The sequence below is a fragment of the Rhinopithecus bieti genome, unplaced genomic scaffold (assembly GCF_001698545.2).
Source record: "Rhinopithecus bieti isolate Rb0 unplaced genomic scaffold, ASM169854v2 scaffold_18354, whole genome shotgun sequence".
Lineage (NCBI taxonomy): Eukaryota > Metazoa > Chordata > Mammalia > Primates > Cercopithecidae > Rhinopithecus > Rhinopithecus bieti.
In genome coordinates, this window is record NW_016809835.1 from 23,549 (window position 1) to 44,199 (window position 20,651).

Below are 20,651 nucleotides of genomic sequence, written 5' to 3' on the forward strand. Positions count from 1 at the left end.
TGGAGCTTACTTTTCTGTTAGGTGAGTCACCTTTAAAAATTGTATTTTTTAAGGATAATCGATGAATTTTAGGACGTTCTTCCCTCTACTTCCAACGCCTACGGGAATAAACCACCAAATTCAACGTTTTACAGAGGCCAAGTGCTTAGGTTTTGTTTGTTTGTAAGAGTTTTCTTGCAAGGAAACTGGGAGGGAACTATAAAAGGGCTTTAGGCACGCAGCGTGGGCAGGTGCAGGGCTTTAAGTTGCAGAAACGAGAATCTGGAAAGAGCTTTCAGGAAGCAGATTCTCACATGTTTTAATATGAAAGAGTGGCACACACGGGGTGCTGGCATTCCATCTTACCATCAGTGGAAGGTTTGAACCAACATCAATTTTTTTCTGGAGCAACTTAGGTAATTATTACTTGAAGAATCTGCATTTCAAAACTAACACCTTTAAGAGACAATGTAATTCACCCGAGCTTCCCCCCGAACCCCTCCTGCCCGCCGCCACCGACCCCGCGAACGCCGAGGGGCCCGTGGTCTGCCTAAGTGACCTCCATTTGCTCTGTCATCTCAGGACTGGAAGGCATCAGCATACACCCTCAGAAAACTCTCTTCCCTTCTCGTGGGTCCGCCTGGCTCCCGGAGGTGGCGGTGCCAGGCTGCCGGAGTTAGCCAGCGGCAGGCTGCGGGCGCCCGTCCCTCCGGTTCACCCTTTCACCCCTCCTTCACCCCCGGAGCGCCAAGCGGGTGGCGCGGGTTTTCCGCCCACTGGGGAGGCTGTGCTGGCGACGCCAGGAATTGCAAGGCCTCCCCGCTTTGGCGAGCTCCGGAATCCGAGTTCTCCCCACCCCAGCCACTCTGCTGGGGCGCTAGGGGCTCGAAAAAGCCTGGGGTTGGCTGCAAGACACTCGGATTAGAGACGCAGCCAGCCTCCGGGGAGGTCTGAACTTGTCTTCGACCTCCCCGAACCCCTCCGCCTCTGCGCTGGGAGACGCCCAGCAGCCGGGCGACCCGGGACGCGCAGAGCCAGAGCACTCCGCAGCAGAGGCAGCGCGCAGCACGGCTGTCCGGGGCATCCCCGTGGCTGGGGGCGGAAGGCGAGGGCGGTGGCAGGAAAGGTCCGCCAGGCCGGAGCTCGCTCCCCCACAGCCGGCCGCCGGCTCGGAGGCCGGAGCTGTGCGGACGGAAAGGGGCGGAGCCGCGGGCTCTGGTTGGTGTGGGCTCGGGGGCGGGGCGCGCGGGGCCGGGCCGGAGGCGCGGGCCAGCGCCGGGGCCGCTGGAGCTGCCGGCGCACGGAGAGGGAGTCGCTGGCCAAGCCTGGGAGCGGAGTGTGGAGGAAGCAGCGGCCGCGGCTGCGGCGGCAGGCTAGCGGTCGGAGACGGCGAGCACAGATCGGGCACGGCCGGCGGGTCGCAGCTGGGCTGGAGGCGCGTCGGAACCGAGCGGGCAGGAGGCCGCCGCTGCAGCGCGGGCCCCGCAGAGGAAGGAAGCCGGCGGGCGGGGGAGGTAGGCAGCGGTGGCCCCGGGTGTGTGTGCTCGGGCGGGGGAGGCGGTGCATGTGTGCGCGGCTGCCGCGGCTCTCTTCCTGTCACTGGCAGCCGCTTCTCCTTCTGCAGAGCCCCGCCGGGGGGAAGCGGGCCGGCCACCGGCCCTCCCCGCCTCCGGCATCTCCTGGCCACCGGACAGCACTCCCCCTTCTCGCTGCCGGCGTCCTGCGAGATCCCGGCCATCCTGGCTCCCGTTTCCTCTGTCCTCCTGTGAGCTGGTCCTGCACGCCGCCGGTCGCATTTGCCCCCGGAGTTGCCGGCGAGCTTGGGCTTCTCCCCACCCTCCATCATCGCACACTTCCGAGGGTCCCCGCTTGCTGCAGTTTTCCGCGGCCCCTCACCGGAGGAGAGCGCCCTGGCCGCTGCTTTCGTGGTGCGGGAAGGAGCGCTCCCTTCGCCCGTGGTCCTCCAGCTGCAGCCAGGGTCGCTGCCCGGGCCCTTCCCGGGGCGGGAGAGGCGGCGGTGGTCCGCAGAGCTCGTCCCCTAACCCCCCCCCTTCCGAAGTTTGCCGCCCTCCTCTTCCGGGGTGGGGGAAGTGCGCCTCGGGGCGGTTGGTCGCTGGGGCCCTAACTCGGCGTCTAGTGCCAGCCAAGCTTGGGCAGGTTGTTGGAGGTATGTTTAGTGGGGTCTTGGAACAGCCCGGAAATCCAGCTTTTTGGAACATGGGGCGAGACGGGAGGGACCTGCCCAGCAATATGGAGCCGGCTGGGGAAAGCCAGGGAGCGTGCAACCCGGAGCTAAAATATCGTGGGCAATTCTCTGGAAACCACAGCTCTAACACTAGTGAACTCTAACCACAGCTCTAACCTAAGCTCAGAAACTGCCCCTCAGATCACAAGACAAAGAGAACAGAAAACCTGTGGCCAGGCACTCCTGTACAGAAATACACTTTGGGAACCAGAATTGGAGCCTGAACTGCAAGGGTATACGCAGAATGGCTGTTACATGTTGAATGCAGAATGTGTGTCAACTGGATTTGGGGGAATTCTTCTGTTTCCCGGGGCGCTATTAATACCGGAAAGGTCTCACTTCCACCGTTAATCCCTTGAGCTGCAGCGCTGTTGGTGTCTGAGTGTGAGTCTGCTCTTTATTTGGGGGCTTCATCATTTTAGGGTTTTTTTTTTTTTTTTTCTGTTCTTTTCCTCTTTGTCAGCCAGTGCGAAGTACCAGTGGATAAAGCAGTTCCGGGTTTTGAATGCAACATAAGATTGTCATTTTGGTGTGATGAGGCTCAAGTTTTAGTAATCAGGCGGGATATTCACAGAGCTTATTGGTCAAGGCTTGATGTAGAGTTATATTTTAATACTTCGTTAGTTCTGTTACGTTTTGGCAACCTTAAAGATGGTTAGATATTAGGTAGGAAGGGTTGGAATAGGCAGATAGGTTAATTTCTTAAGCAGGCTAGTAAAGTATTAGATCGCCACAGTTTGAATTACTAGGTATTTGGTGACTTCTGCACAGGAGAAGGCCACAGGTATCTTTTAACATTGAAAAGGAAGAAAAGCAACTCACTAGCTATAACTTTTGACAGATTACACTGTTCTTGAAAAACAGTTTAGAAGCAAGCAGATAATAGTTTTCTTAGGTGCAAAAGTTGAGTAAACTTTGGGAAGCAAATGTTTCTGACCAGTATAAAGAAAATAAGAGTAATGTGGTGTGTGTGTGTGCGCGCTTGCGCGCGCGCGCGGCTAAAGTTTGGGAAGAAATGTTGGTTCAGAGTAAAGGTTTAAGTTGGAAAGGCCAGTGGAGGAGGCTCCCTGCCTTGCAGAACTGCTGGGCAATGTCACTGCTTGCCTCTTCAGCTTTTATATGCAGGTCATACTGCTTTTTCCAGAGAAGTGTATATAGATTTTTATGATTGGAAGAAAGTTTAATGTATCTGATACTGGCTTGCAAAGTGTAATGTGCATTTACTTTTAACTTTCATCTTGACTTGGGACCTGTTCTTAGTTGCATAACAGAACTCTGCAGTGTACACACTACTATCTGATGTTTTATCTGCTTTTTAAAATCTGCTTTTTAAAAATTATATCAGTAAGTCTTTTCGTATCCATGATGCTGTATAGTCAGTGTAAAAAGCATTTTATTTCCCACTTATTAAATGTTTTTTCTTTAGCGATTTCTTGAGTTTAAATGTACTAAGCGCAGGAAATCCTCACAGAATAAAGTTGGTTTTGGGAAACAGAAGTGGAACAATAAGTCATAGGAATACATATTTTGATTATCGACAGTGATGATGGTGATATGCGTTTATCTTCTGGTAATGTCAGTTTCACCTAAAATGATTTTTGAAGGACTTTGAATTGTAAATGCAAACCTACTCAAACTAACCAAAATTTTGTACCGTTAAAAGTGTTGGCCGTTTCTTTACATTTTCCATGAATGTCATGTAATTTTAGGTTGATATGTTGATTGAAATTTCCTTTTTTCTCTTAGGTTGTTCAGGGGAGTATTGTAAAAAGGCATCCAGTCTGAAAGACTGTTCACATGATCATTAAAACAGGAACAATTCTAGTTCAGCTTTTATTGTGTTTGCATTTTGTGATTTGCAAAATGCTTGTTTTATTGAATAAAGAGATGGTGAATGAGCAGGCTGAAAAAAAAATGATTTTCATGCTCAAGTAGAATATAGCCAATTGAGATAATGTTTGTGTTGGGTTTTAGAATTCTCTCACGTCAAGGCATACACAATGCAGATGATATTGTATGTTTCATATGGGCTCCTCCAGCTCTCCCTCTTGCAGGGCACAGGGTTTGCAAGTGAAGGCAAGAGAATGAAGCATTTTAATGAAGTCCTGGAAGCCTAGAAAGTTAGTTATCAGTGGAAGGAATTATCAAGTTAGTTTTTACTTTAGAAAGCAGAATATAAATTATATCACAGCTTTTTATCAAAACCTAGGTTGTAATTAATTTTCAAAGTATTCATATCATTTACTGCATTTTCCCATGCCTCCTTTACATACACCCTAATGTGATTACTTGCCATGATTCTGCCAATACTTGTATGGAGTTACTTGCCTAAAAGAGTGGCAATTAATGACCATTTCATGTACATTAGGCCACATGAGCTGAAAAAGTAGACTATATAATTACTTATAAACTTGTCTGTTTGGCATTTATTTATTTAGGTGTTAGGTGTTTGTTTATTTGAAAGACTGGAGTGATTGTAGTATAGCATTACTAGAAAAAAAAGTCTACTGTAGAAACATTTTTGGAGATTTTATTCTGCTCACATTGTTTTCCTTAAAGTAAATCAAATACATATCCACAGGCACCTGTAGTCAAAATAGTTGTCAGGTTAATGATCATCTAACAGAGTATTGAAGTCACAGGAGTCTGGCCAAAGTGTGAGGAGACTCCACCAGTGAGTGCAGTGAGCTAATAAAGCCAAGGCATCTGGGCCAGCTATTCCTTGCCTGTTGTCTTCCTCCCTGGATGTCCCAGTGTCCCAGCCTGGGGTTCTGCCCCAGGATCAAGGGCTGTACCATGAGCTACTTATCTCTACATCCTGGAGATGCGCACACATGGACACATCCCTTGGCCTCTCCCAGGCCTCCTTTGTCCTGACCTCTGCAGAGCCGTCCTCTACCCCAGGTAAGGAGAGAACTACATGGGCAAAGTCCACACTTAGCCTTTATCTATTTACTCCAAAAGGGGTTTAAGACAGCAGGGAGTTTTATTTTAGTTAGATTCAGGATTCATTTAGAACTGTTTGCGAGTTAAGAGGCAATGCAGAAGAAAATTCCTCACAAATGTTGGTTCCTCTGTTAAATCTGAATTGTATAAATGACAGTAGGTGACATTCAATACTAATAGAAATAACAGTAATATCATAGTTGCAGTTTACTAGCTATGTAACTTTAGGCAAAGTATTTAACTTTTATCTGCTTGTTTTCTCATCTGTAAAATGGAGATAATAGTTGTACTTAGAGTGGTTGTAATGATTAAATGAGTTGATATATGTACAACTCTGAGAACTTTGTGCCTGGCACATAGTAAGTACTATGTTAGCATTAATTATCCTAAACTCCTATTATCAAGTATGGAGCTAAGTGCCTTATATATGTCATTTTGTCAATCCTCATAGTGACTCTGTGAGGTGTAGGTTTGCTTATATCTGTCTCACAGATGATAAAACTGTGCCACAGAGAGGTTTAAGTAACTTTCCTGAGGTTACATATTTAGGTACTGATTGGGGCAGCTGCTTGAATCTGAAGCTCAGTGTTCACACTAACCTTGCCAAGAAGTTTACAGAATAGCATCTTTTTTTTTTCAGAAGAAGTGAGACTTAAAATCATCCCCTTCAGTCTTCTCATTCCTGCCCCCTCAGGTCCTCTCTGTTGTGAGGATGCAGAGAACCGGAATGGTCAGCCTCATGGCCTTTTCTGGGTGATAGGATCTGTCCCTCAGGTCCCAGAAGCTACGTCACCCTTTCTCCCAGCCTCCGCGTAATGGCTACTACGTGCCTAAGCGTTGCCATCACCTGGGCCAGGGTCATTCCTCTGTGTCTCCTGCAGTGCCTTCCCATCATGTTGGCTGCTTTCTGAAGAGCCCTGTCTCCTTGTTGTGTTACCTGGGCTTGTGCTACCTATTCTCCTCTCCCTTGCCCCATAAACACAACACCAAAAGGGCTTGTAGGTGAGAATTACAGCCTATACACCCTATTTCCCCACACCACACACCCAGCCCTGAGCATGGCAGCATGCAACACATTCTGTTTAGTTAGTTGGTTTGGAAATGAATTTGATGTCTATTATTTGGGGTTAATCTGAGCCCATTATTTTCATTTTATTTTAATTGATATAAAAGCCACATACCATAAAATTCACCCAAGTTCATCCTTTCAAATTGAAGGCAATTTATTATGTTTTCTAGGTGCTATGGGTTGAATGTATCCTCCAAAATTTACATGTTGGAAATGTAGTCCCTAATGCAATAGTGTTGGGAGGTGGGGCCTAATAGGAGGCTGTGCTCTCATGAATGGACTAATGTCATTATGGCAAGAGTAGCTTAGTTATCTTGGGAATGGGCTTGTTATAAACTCAAGTTTGGCCCTATCTTGCTGTCTTGCCCTTGCAAGAGGAGGGAGGATGAAGGCCTTCACCAGATGCCAGTGCTGTGCTCTTGGACTTTCCAGCCTCCAGAACCAAATATACTTCTGTTGTTTATAAATTATCCAGTCTCAGGAATTCCATTATAACAACACAAAATGCACTAGGATATTTTAATTTTGTTCAGCTTGATTTTCATGATTTCTGGGACACCATGATTTGGAAGGTAAAACATTTTTAAATAATGATTTTTTAGAAGACTATGAATTTAGGTGAGGAACTTGACCTAGACTCTGAGCTAGCACACTGGTGTTAAAAAGACAGAATGTAGAGAGATATGGGCTGTGGGCCCAGGAATCCTTCCATACCCTCCTGCCGTGGTTGAAGACCCATTTTGCTCTGCCATCCAATGCCGAACTGCTAATTTCATTGGGAGATAGAATCACATGACTTGGATATATTCTTGATCAATTTAATGTGATTTAGAAATATCCTGTATTCCTGCCTCTCCATCACGTTTTCCAAATTCTTGTCATTTCTAAAGGGGAGTGGAGTAACTCAACAAAGTCAGAGAGGGCTTTTTTGTTTGACCATTTGCCAAAATGCCTATAGGTTAGAGGGTTACACACAAAATCTACTTTACAGCAGTTGTACATTAAGTAGCTTTGGATTGCTACTTGTCAAACATCAGAAACAATTTTATTTTGGGGAATAGAAAGAGAATTGCTCTCTATCTTAGCAGGGACAGAAAATATGCTTCTGATTAATGGGATTGCAGGCAGTCATTAGAAGGATTGAAAGACTGGAGAAAAATTCCTTAAACAAAATTTTGAACTGTTGCATATGATATTGTATAAGAGTAAGTTAGTTTACTTGTTCGTAGGATTCCTTTATACCCTTTGTTACAATAACTTATGCATGCACTAGCTTGGAGCCTATATCAAAAAACTGCCTTGGTTATTTGAAAATATTACATTGTAGATAATGTTATCTACATATAAAAAACCTTTGCTATGTGAATAATCATGTCAAAACTGGGTGAAAATCGTTCAGTGGGCAGGTATATGTAGCGAAAGAGAATGGAGGTATAATAGAGTGAATCTGAGGAAAAATCCTGTTGATCTGGATAGTTTAGGGTCCAGGTCCATCTCGGTGCGGGGGATTGGTTACACAGGTATTGCCAAATACCTCAAGCTGCTGGGTGCAGTACTGTGAAGAATTTGAGGATGAGAGGAAAGAGGACTTCCCAGTCCTCTAAATGTAACAGTCCTTGTGGCAGTGCCATATCCCCCCAAGTAGGAGCTGAGTTGTTGGAAATTGTTCAGTGGAGGGGCCTGGGATAGTGGCAGGAGGCAGAGGTGCTAAGAAGGATACAGGTGGCAGAAGCTAAGCTTATAGAGCAGAAATAGGCAGGATTCCAGAAGTGGGCAGCCTTCCAGAAGTGGTGTGCCCAGTATTCTTTTATTCACTAGTTTATGGACTTCTTTGGCAGGGACACATTTTAATGAAGTCTCTTTGGAAGAAAATTTGCATGGCTGAGATGCTGGGTTTTGGAGCTGATGGAACTGCTGCCGAGTTAAAATAGCTTTTTTGTGTGTGCAGGTAGTGTGAAAGAGCCACATACACTATCAGTGAAGCCGCTGTCTGAGACAGTTGAGGAGGCACACAGACAGTTAAGGTTAATTGGAGTGATCAGCCTGTGTAGGCCAGGAATCTGCATCATTGACACCAAAGCAAGTTGAGTTCAGGCAGTAGATGCTAGAGGTGTTAAAAATGGAACTTACGGAGTCAGACTGCCTGGATCTGAATTCTAGTTCCTCTTCACAATTGCTGAGTATTATCATGACAGAGATACTCTCTGTCCTATGTTAAGTGAGACTACTGATAGTACCTGTTTTTATATAGTTATCTACACACATACACACACACACACACACACATATGACTATATATATATAGTCAGCATCATCATATCATCTAATACTAATTGGGAGCTATATGTGTACAAACTCAATCATCATCATCATCACCCAATGCTTAACTGGAGCTTTATGTGTATTAACCCATTCAATCCTCAAGAATGACAGACATCAAAATGGACATGGCAGTCAGGAGAAAGTGTACAACGTGCAAAAGAGTAGGGGTGGCTGCCTTCTCTATCTAGCTAAGGGCTCTCTACACCTTATCACCTTGTGGTCCTGTCCCCACCCCAATGACTTGTCTGCTCTCCTTTTTTTTTAAAAAAAAAAAAACAATATTGCCCTCAGACCACTTAACTGACACTGACTAATGGCTGGCCTTGAATTAATGTCTGCATCAATGGATGCATGCCCTGTTTGTATCCGTCTTCCTGGCCTTGCTTTGGGATCTCAGAAGACAGAAATGGTGTGTTCCATTTACCATCCTAGAGTCATAGAAGATTTGTGGTTCTTTTTATCAGATGAGGACCCAGAGTTCTGCACAGGGTTCTTCTTACACACAAAGTAAGGTTCTTCTTACAGGTGGCAAGGGAGAGAGAGTTTGTAGAGACCTTTAGTTCTCTGTCACTTCTGACAGGGATTGCCTCTCTAGTGTCTAGCCTCTAAAAAGTCATCATGTTCCTTAGGTTTCTATTTCCCTTTGCACAAATTTAGCCTCAGGCAGAGTCAAGCACAGCTTTTAGGTTTGTAAAACCTTGACAAGACTTGGAGCCTTTTCTTAATACAGAGCCCCCTGTCAAGGAACAGCTTCAGAGGTAAGCTGTGAGCAGGGGCTTGCTTGATGGTTCCTGGGGGATTGAAGATGGGGGAGAGTTTGTTCATTATACTTCCCATTCTATTAGGAATCCCACCAAACTGGCCCACTGGGTGGCTGGAATAAAGGAAGTGTTAGGAAGCAGCTGGCATAAAGATCTACCCAGTCTACTGGTTGAGGATTTTTTTTTTTCCCCTAAAAGACATACATTGCCAGGAAAAGCTAACAAAAATTTCAAGGCAGATTTGGAGGAATTAAATTATTTTTAGGCATATTGCCTGGTTTCTAAGCATTTAGGGATATGTAAATGTTCGTGTTCTTTAGAGGTCTGTGTCTCTTTTGTACAGAGTACATTAGTACTAAAAATGAGATTTGCTAGTTCTACATTTTCATGTGAATTTATGCAGTGAATATTCAATTTGATTCTGGATCTTTCGAAAGGAAAGGCTTTCTTTAAACAAATAATATGGCTTATTTTTCTGATATGGTCTACTGGTTGCTTTAATTCTTTTCTCCGACAACTGAAATGCAAAGTAGAGTACTGTCCCCAATTAATATTCTTGTTCCACAAAGACTTCCAGTGTTTGTTTTTGCTTCTTTTAATATGTAACTCTCCTAAGTGTGTTATTGTATTACAGCTAAGAGGCTTTAACCATGTAAAGTTGAATACTTTACACTTCTGAATGCCAACATAACAATTAATCTGTGATTAGAGTTTGCTTCTTAAGATGCCTCCACTGACGAGTGCCTATAATATTAAACTTCTAAAGTGTTCCACTCTTTAAAACTTATAAAAGCTCTCTTTGATATAGCCCACTGAAATTGTGTGGCTATTGTTTTTATTGCTTTATTGTGCAGCCAGCTTAACTGAAACCTTTGGGTGGCTTTTACTCTTTATAATAAAGATAACATTGAGAAATGCCTGGAGTACAAAGTGTACATGTGTACATGCCGTTCTCAGCCATCTACTCTGACTTAGTAACTCTCTAATTCCCTTGCCTCCACTATGTTTAAGAACAAAAAAGAAAAACACTTCCATTTCCCATTTCCTCCATCAAGCTCTCTTTATAGAGTGATCTGCAGCAGCCATTGCTACTTCCTCTCTGATATTTTTGAACTCCTTAAGACGTTCTTACTGTCCTCACTACTGGACTGGAATCTGCGTGATGATTCCATCATGGGCGAAGCCCCAAATTATCTCGCCTTGACTCAGTCTCTCCTGTCTGGATGCCTTTGTAGGATTTAGTCTTAGGGATCACATTTTCCTACGTGAACTCTTCTTCCTTGTTTTTGGGACGTTGTCTCTAAACCTTGACTTTCCCTCCTCAGTTACATACATTGAACTTCACTATTTGGCCCTTGGATCATTTTTTTTTTTAACTTTTAATTCGTCCTTGTGATCGCTTCCATTCCATTGAGTTCAGCCTTGCCTAATTTTGGCTAATTGCCAAATCCCTAGTGTGTTTCCTCTTCTGAATCACAGACCAGGGTTTTATCAGCCACTAGCACACTTGCACAGGGGTGCCCAGAATCACCGTCAGCACATCAGGTCACCTGGCTTCTCTTTGCCTGATAGTGCTACAAACTCTCATTCATGCAGGATCAGGCATCCTTTGCTCCTCTCGTTCTCGCCCTACATTTAAGCATTTGCCACATCCCACATGTTCTTTCTCTGCAGTGTTTATTTCACTCCTCCCCTTTCCACACCTGCTGCCACCTCGGTTTGTGTCCTCACTGCCTCTTGGCCAGACCTCTGCAACATACCTTTCTCACACATTGTGGTTGGACTGATATTCCTCAAGTGCAGCTCTGATCCTATTGCTCATTTTTCACCAAGCCCTGTCAGTGTTCCACATGGTGGACTGAATCACTCACAAACTCAGCATGGGCATGCGTGATGTCCTACAGCCCCTACCTAAATCCCTAACCCCAATCCCACTGCTCCCTCTTTGGCTTCAGACTGCCGGTTCTAGCTCTTCTCAGAATATGACATTTTCTTAGTCACTTCTGTAACTAACATCCCACCACACATTCCGTTCTGTCTTCAGATTCCTGCAGTTAGTGTGCTTTCTCCCTCATTTGAACTCTGTAATGTTTAGTTTCTGCCTCTCTTATGACATGTACTAGTGTTGCGGCTCTTTGTGTACTAGTCTTATCACTGAGACATTGCCTCATGCCGACACTCCTCCCCTCTGCCCCCGACACTCCTCCCCTCTGCCCCCGCCCAGTGTTCTTAGAAGGCAGTGACTGCCTTACTAATCTTTGTTGTGTATATTGTGTCAAGCAATAGCACACTGGCCTGTGTCTGTCTGCCAAATCGATTAAGTACTTGTTGAATGGAAGTAGAAATTCCAGTTAATACAGATGGCAAAGTGTGGTGTTCATTCTTAAGTCTCGTTTTTTCATTCCTAGGTGAAGCTCGTGTGTGGAGTGCCACGGTACAATCAGACGACAGATGGACAGTGTGACAAAAGTGTCAGAAAGGATTGGGCCTCGCTGTGAGAGTCAGCCTGGATTCAAAGTGTTGACAAGTTGCTGAAAAGGAAGCCAGTGGGAGGACTGTGGCACGCAGAGGAAGTGGAGCCCTGTCTTCGGTCACACCATTGATGGAGGACAGATGGACAGCCGTATGGCCAGTCACCTCTCCTCTTAAACCTTTGGAGAGTGGTCCTTTGTCCTCTGCTGGACACATAATAGGAATTCTAACACACTGTCTGAATTCACTTTTCATAAAAACGTAAAATCAGACTGCTTTGTACAGCCAGGCTCAACTGTTGCATGGTAGCAGATTTGCAAACATGAGTGCTGAGGGGTACCAGTACAGAGCGCTGTATGATTATAAAAAAGAAAGAGAAGAAGATATTGACTTGCACTTGGGTGACATATTGACTGTAAATAAAGGGTCCTTAGTAGCTCTTGGATTCAGTGATGGACAGGAAGCCAGGCCTGAAGAAATTGGCTGGTTAAATGGCTATAATGAAACCACAGGGGAAAGGGGGGACTTTCCGGGAACTTATGTAGAATATATTGGAAGGAAAAAAATCTCGCCTCCCACGCCAAAGCCCCGGCCGCCTCGGCCTCTTCCTGTTGCACCAGGTTCTTCAAAAACTGAAGCAGATGTTGAACAACAAGGTCAGTATTGATAAGTGGTTGCTTAATGACTCCCTTTCTTTTTATTTTTAAGGAAAAGTCTTAAGTTTGGGTTGAGTTGTTATGTTTTGGGCAGAAGTTATCTTGGCAACTGCACCTGAATTGATGTGTGGTGCAAAAAAGCTTGGTCAGTCATTACACAACTAGAAATTTGTGTTTTTGACACCCAAAGGAAATTCTCATTAGAGCATTTTAGAATTCAGATTTTCAGATTAAGAGTGGTCAAGGGGTATAATGCAAATATTCCAAAATCCAGAACAACATGATATCTACAACACTTCTGGTTCAAGGCATTTCAGATAAGGAATACTCAACCTGTGTATATCTAATAATAATTTTGGGAAAGTGGAGGGTAAGTCTAATATAAGTATGTTTAACATAGTTTGTATGGAAAAATGTAGAGAGTAATAAAATGACCACAGAACTCAGCTGAGAAGAAACCATTGTTTTTATAACCTGGTATCTACCTCTTGGATTCCTCTCCAGGATCACTGTGGCCAAAGCTGAAACCCAATCCTATGGTTAGTATAAAAGTAAAGGGATTTCACTTCCTTTGTGGGTAGTGTCATTTGTAGCATTAATGCCTATAGTCTGGTTCACCTTCATGAGGGGAAAAAGCATTCACTGAATACTTTTCTTAAATGGAAACCACCTTCATTCAAAAACCACTTATTGCTTATTGGAGATGGTCCATACTTGCGCTTCGGGCACAACTGTGTCTTTAAGGTTTATCTTCTGTTTGGTTTCACACAGAGACAAGCCTTATGCTCAGCTTTAGTGTTATCAGCTTTGTCAAATACTGGTTTCCTCACTAGTAAATCACATGCATTTTTCTTTTTTCTCTTGTAGTCTTTTTTGTTAGGATCTAAGAAGGGAATGGGAAGGAATGTTTAAGATGGGTGGGCCTAACTGCAGTAGTTACATATTGAGGAGACCTGACTGGCATCACAGGATATTTCTGGAAGAGATTCTGGTACCATTAGTAAGCTGTTATGCCTTCTTTAATGTTGCCTTATTCTAACACAAGTGAATAAGACAATGAGAACAGAGAAACAGAATGCAAGGGTAAGAGCTGCCTTTCATTACTGAGTAATAATAGATTGGGAACATTGTGTTAAAGTCAAGGAATTTACTAATGATACCTGAAGAGAAGCCCTTTTCTTTCCCACACCCAGCCCAAAAGGGATACTTATTTCATAAATGTTACACTTTATAATGTTCAAATAACATCTTTTATTATATTGTTCAAAAGCCAAAGTTAATTTTTTTTTGCAGATGAATCAAAAATCCATGACTCTCCACACATACATAAGTGATTTTGTCAACCATTGCAGCACTTAGCAGATTGAAGATACATATGTATAATCATTTTTCTGCACCAAGTTATATATTTTCACCTTTTATTTTTTTAAGTTAAAACATTTTCTTCAGTAGGCTAATTCAAAAGGAAAAGTGATTTAATTTTTCCCAGAATACAGAGCTTTACAGAATCATAAAAATATCTCAGTTGAATTAGAGAAGATTATTTACACGGTGGAATAAGGGCACCTTATCAAGAATAGTTCCAAAACAATTTTATAAAAGCAGTTTCTCAACGAAATTGCATTTGATAATTGCTATCAGGTGTAAGTTTCTTTGGATATGGTGTACAGAAAAGCAAGTCTTTCCTTATAGAAAAAGTCATTTTTTGCTTTTTATATCCTAAACTATTTTATAATGCTTGCTTTCTCATGTAATGTGATGACAATTGAGATTTTTAGCAGCTTTTCCATTTTTCTTTAATACATGGAAAGGTGGAGTGAAATGAAAATGTTTAGCAGAATTCAAGAAAGAGACTCATGATAATGGCATAAAAGTATTAGAGCCTGAATATAAATGAGAAATTAGGAATAACTGAAAGGTTGAAAAGAGAGTGGGGGGGGGGGTCATGTGGGGAGTATAATACTAAACATTCAATTTTCTAGAAATGTTGGTCTTGTATTCTCATTTAAATATTCCTACAAAGTGAGAATTCAATAGCTCCTATGAGTTGCTTGTTGAATTGATATGGAAAGTAGTTATAAGGATAAGTTTTATATGTTGGAACCTATGAGACTGGTTTCTTTTGCCTCCGTTTGTATTTCTTTGAAAAGCTTTTGTAGTGACGAATTGTATGAAGGCAAGAAATGATAGTTCTGTTCTGTTCTTACTGTAATTGAATTCTTTAGTTCTTTTCTTTTTTTCCTTTTAACACCCTACACCTCCACCTCACTTAGCCAGTTTTTCATGTTATGCTGTGTTTATTGCATTTAGAAGGTCATTCCTCACCAACCCCCTGCCGCAGGTCTAGGATTTGTTTTGTGGACTTGGCACACCTCATTAATGGGCAGCAGGGTAGATAGAGGGTGTGAGGACAGCCTGCATACCAATCGTGTGTCTGTGTCCTGCTGAGCCTTGCTACCCTCTCTGTTTTTGAAAGGAAGTTGTCATTAGACTCTGGCCAAAAGTACATTCTGTGAGAGATTCCTCCCTGTACGATAGAGTCTTAATTTTCTACTTTGCTTGTATGTTCTTGGAAATAAAGCTGTGACATTTTACTTTTTGACAGAAAGAGTCAGAAACCCTTAGGAAATCTTATATACAGCGCTGTACTTTCTTCCAATACATTTTGCATGCAGTTTTTTAGGAAGCCCTGGCATATAGATTGAATGAATTGTTTTAATTGGATAATCTTGGATGTTTTGGGACTTAAATACATTTAGTAAGCATGGCCCGAGTCCTTATTTTGCACTAGAAAGCAAAGATAAAAGATGAAATCAAGACTCAAGAGCCAGCATGCCCTGAGATGCTCTCTCATGCCTCTCTTCCACCTTAGAGCTGTACTTTGTCCCCTCTGCTTGGACAGCTCTTCCCCTAGACATCTGAGACTGACCCACTCTCACTTCTCTGCTCAAATCTTTCTTCTCATGGAGTCTGACTCTACTCACGATATTCCATGCTGGGACCTACCTCTCTGCTTTTGCAAATCATTGATTATTTAACCCATGATATCATTTACTTATTATGTTTATTGTTCATTGACTGTTCCCTCTGTTAGATTTTTAAGCTCCGTAAGGGGAGGGATCTTTGTGGTCCTCCATTATCCTAAGTATCTAGGACAGTGTGGTAGGTTCCCAGCATGCTGGTAAACATGGGTTGCTGCAGCTCATCTTCTAACTATTTCACTTTCTGCATTGCTTTTGAAATTGACCACGTGCTCTGAATGTCATGTGCAATCATACAAAGCTTAATGGCCCATCTTGTTTTAGAAAATAACAGCTTATTTATTATCCACATCCTCCACATCTGAGGCATTCTGCCTTGGCCTTCACCATTGCCTGGTATGTCTCCAGAACTCTTCATTTTCTTCCCAGGGCCTAGGACAGGTAGTTCTGCTGGTGGGAAAGTGGGTTAAGCTGATAGTGCCTTCAGTCACTTAAGTCAAGTGCGTAGAGGGTCTGTCATGGCCAGCGAGTATCCTCAGAGCAAATTCTGTGCCCTTTCTCCCATCCTTTTATCTCCTTCCCTTTGCATGGGGGCTAAAATTGCCAATATGACGATGACATTTCATTTTTCTACAAACCAGTAGAGCCCTATGTTATGTTCTTTGGAGAGAACCTCTTCCATGTTTTGTTTGGATAAAGAGTGTGCTGGGTGTGCAAGGTGGGTGTTACATGCTCTTGGGTGAGGCAGCTATTGAAAGGCAATCTTCTGGCTTAGGCTGCTCAGATCCTGGCATCCCGTCCCGCTACACACAACCCCATTCAGCCAGGATCCTATATTTTCTATTGTACACAAGGAAATGAGTTGATTGAAAGTGGGGATATAGGGGTATGGGAATAAAAATATATTCCTCTGTCATATGTAAGCCGTACCAGTGAGGCTATTTCTCAGGACAGTGGTTTTAACTCATACTTTGAGATCCTTTAATTAAAGTCATACTAATGCAGAATATTTAGACGAGTGAGTCTGTGCCCATGTTAGTTTGTGGAGTGCACTGAAACCTGCTAATATAAGAGATTACTTACTGCATCTCCACCTCCATCCTGACCTACACAACCCTCCCTGGCTCCTCCTGCAGACTCTGACAGTGGATTTCAGCTGGTTTCAAACGTAAGACATAAAGCGTGCATTTGGCATGGCTTATGTTAAATTTTGATCAAAATCCCTTCTAAACAGAAAAAAAGAGTCCGCCATTGGTGTTGGTTTTCATGGTTTCCTGAGGCATGTTATTGTTACATTTTTGACATTCAGCATTTGAGTGTCCCTTCATGGTGGTTGTTCCCTGTCCAGAAAGCAGGGCTGCAATAAATCACAAACGTTGATACACTGTACAGAGGTCACAGAAAATAGTGACCTGATCCAAAATTACACACCTCTGCTGAGCCCGTTGGTCATAACCTCCTGCTGTCTCCTTCAGGCAAATAGTGCTTGTGCAAGTTATTTGCTTTGCTTCACAAATTCCTGCCTTTATGAATTCTGTTTTCTTTCAGAATATACTTTCTCATAACATTCTTCACCTTCCTTCCTACTTAAATAAGCCTTTGCTGTGAACTTGGAGGTTTGTCTTGTTAAGCCCGAGTGATGGGGAAAATCACCCAATTTATGGTGCTGACTGCTCGTTCTGCATCTATCAACCACTTTGTTTTTGCAAGGAAGTTGGGTCAGTTACAGGATCTCAGAAGATAAGGGCCTTTGAGCTCTGTCTCTAACTTCTGACCAACCAGAAAAGTTCATCAGGACATTATGGAGATTTCTACCCAGGCATAAAAATTTAAGTGTTGGCCCTCTGTATTTCAGTAGGAAATGAAATATATTTCTAAAAGATGTAATGAATATAATTGATTAAAGAGTGTGTCTGGAAAAAACAAATGTGCTAATTATTTTGAATAAAATCAAATTAGCCTAACCACTTATCTTAGGGTCAGAGAATATGTCATTTGCATATTAAGTTACGTATTGCAACACAGTTCACCCTCTCATGAGCATTTATTTATATTCTCATTACATTTTCGATTTTTTAAAAACATGTTTTCTGTTAATTTTAGTTATTTTGTTTCCCTAAAAATGTGTAAGAGAAAGGAAAGTAGCCCTAATTAACAATTTGTGTATCCATGGTTTTTTGAAAACGAAATTGACAAAAAGAGGATTCTCACCTTTATTGCTTTTTAGCAGGAGGGTTCTGATCCTGAGCTAGCCTGGCCATTTGAGGAATTCACAGGCACGCTCTGAGGGGCCTGTGAGTAGGGAGGCTCTCTCGCCCAGAGAGGACAGGAAGGCATTTCTCCCTCCTTCTCCCAGTCTGTTATTTGAAGGGAATTACTTGAACTTCTCTCCTAGAGCTTTGGTGACAGTTAAGTCCAAGCTTGCAGAATAAGACATTATTTGAGGGGAAGCTTTCTGCCAGGTGTCCGTTTCTGCCTCCGTCCTTTAGAATGTTTGTTCAGATGCTTTTGTTAAGGCTTCTGGCTATACACTTCTTCCTGTGTTCTTTTTTCAAAAATGGGAAAAGGGTCCAGTGTCCTTATATGTACATCCTAAGTGAAGCCCTCACACACCTCTGATTCAAATAGGAGTTATGTAACTAGAGGGAGCATATTTTGTTTTTTGGCAACTGAGTTAATGTTGATATTCGAATACAATTTTCTTTGTTATAAATATGGAACTCTCTATTTAACTTGTCAATAGATTCTTTGATAAATTTGATGTCAGTCTTCTCTGGTTTCTAGATGAATGCATCTTTGTCTGCCAGAAGAGACATTCTGATTAGTAAGAATTTCTTCTCTGAGTGAGAAAAAAAATTAGAAATTCTGAAATTCAACAACAAATGGTGACTTACATCTGCTAAGTAGCACCCAAAAAGGGGAGAATTTTTCACCTATGGCAAATAAGAGTGCCAAATATGACATTATTTGCATATCCATGTTTTGATTAGTAAAAAGCAAACAGATGTTAGTACAGCTGGCTCTTGCCTATATGCGTATGTTTGTTGCTAACAAATTTCCATGGGGAAGGATGTAACATTGGTCTGAAGGTTCAGATAGGTGAAAATAACGTGGTGTAATAGCTTGAAATGAGAAGCATAATTGCATGATGGATTATATCTGAATGTTTTGAGGTCTTGAGTTTATATCATTCAATATCAAAGCAGTCCTCAGGCTTTCAATAGAGGAGGACACGTGGAGGGGGATGAAGCGAACTAGAAATGGGCTTTATTTCAATTACTTGGGTATAGTGTACCTAAAATGTCAGGTTGTTTAACAAAATATCAGACTACTTTATAAATGTGTTATTCCTTCTTACCAATTTATGTAAAGGACCATGATATTTTATTTTTACTATGAAAATTCCATGCAGTATACAGTGGGTAGGATTATTGTAGTAGAAACATTGTTAAAATATAACTTTGAATTAAAAACAAAACATGGTATACGTTGTTATATAATGGATAACGTAGTGTATACATTGTTACAATATATCCTTGCAGTTTAAAACAACACAAATTAGCTGCAAATCTTTGTTTAATTATGTATGCAGAACTTTCTCCCAAAGACTTTATACCACTTAAAGCATGGCTGTGATTTTCAGGAATACACTCTCTGGACTGTTTCTTGCTTGGAGGTGTTTGCAATGTGTTTGTATTCATCTCTCTATTCTCAGTTGGTAGATTATGTAATGCCTATAGATTATTCTGTCCTGTCACAGTTTGATTCATATTGAAGTTATAACTGTGAATTTATTATAGCATATTGCAGGAGACGTAATTTGATGATCAAATCTGATATCCAAGAGAGTAAAGAATATAGACATAAGTGAAATATAAATCTGTGACATATTATTTGAATCAGAAATTCCACATTGCTTTGCTTTCTATACGTTTCTTAACCTTCTAGTTCCAGTGTTCTCTAATTTTAAGATGAAAAGCTAAATGCTGTCTCTTTTGAGTTTTGGCAGAGTTTTGTTTTAATCCTTCTCTTCCTAATCAGAAGAATTGTTGGAGAAATAAGACCCAGAAAAATTGGTTCTCACTAGTAGTGTTTCCCCAATAATGCAACCCAGAAGCCCTGTATATGAGAATAAGGGAATGCAGTGAGAGGATTTATGCAGAGAAGCAGCCTATGATGGTCGGAAAGATGTATTTACTTGATCTCATTGCACGATCTGATTGGAGACTGATCCATGGATTGTATGGGATTATTGCTTATGAAAGTTCCTACCTGGTTCCAAGTTTTTGCAAATGCATGTGGTGTATGGTTTTAAGATATGTTTCACCAGTGTGAATATTTAGGCTTTACCTCTGTTGGTGGGCAGTTAGCAATTGCTAGTATCTAAACTGGTGTGAGACTTACTGCCTTCTTTGAACGGCATCTGTGCAGTAGAGCTAAACTCGTTGACATGATCTGTGCTCAGAGTTCCTACAGATTTGTTTCATACATATTTGTTAAATTTTGCAAGGTAAGTAGAGAGTGATGGTTATAACGTTTTGTTTATTCAGACCCCTCTAAATCTACCTAAGAGGTAACACATTAGCATAAGCATTAGACAAGGCTGCATTGTGAAGTCAGAGTGACTGTCTGGGGTTGTCATTGTCATCTTCCAAGCTTTCTCCTAAAGAAGAAAATTGACATAATGCTGTCAGACTTGGCACATGAGACCAGTGCCACAGCAAGCACTGGTTCCAGCCTGCTACTGGTTTTTTGGTAAAATGCAGTTTTCAGAATTACTCAAGGGCATTAATAAGATTAATTTTTATGATATTAGATATAGTATGTTAACTTTTTAGCTATTGTTAGTCTTAAACACTGATGGTTTTATTTTTATTCCATTTAAAAGAATAATTTTTGAGGCCAGTTGCAGTGGCTCACACCTGTAATCCCAGCATTTTGGGAGGCCAAGGTGGGCAGATCACTTGAGGTCAGGAGATCAAAACCAGCTTGGCCAATATGGTGAAACCCCATCTCTACTAAAAATACAAAAATTAGCTGGGTGTGATGGTGCATGCCTGTAATCCCAGCTACTAGGGAGGCTGAGGCAGGAGAATCACTTGAATCTGGGAGGTGGAGGTTACAGTGAGCTGAGGTTGTGCCATTACACTTCAGCCTGGGTGACAGAGTGAGACTGTCTCTAAATAAATACATAAATAAATAATAAAAATAATTTTCTTT

At 42.2% G+C, this 20,651-nt stretch overlaps 1 protein-coding gene across 1 annotated transcript in view; it reads left to right on the plus strand.

Moving 5' to 3' along the window:
- Positions 1-1,293: 1,293 nt before the first annotated feature.
- Positions 1,294-20,651, plus strand: part of PIK3R1 (phosphoinositide-3-kinase regulatory subunit 1) — an 83,396-nt gene continuing 64,038 nt past the window's right edge. Inside the window, exons 1-2 of the mRNA XM_017890608.1 lie at positions 1,294-1,493; positions 11,731-12,450. Of these exons, the coding sequence (XP_017746097.1) occupies positions 12,117-12,450 (334 nt within the window). The 5' untranslated portion in view covers positions 1,294-1,493; positions 11,731-12,116. The remainder of the gene's footprint in view (positions 1,494-11,730; positions 12,451-20,651) is intronic.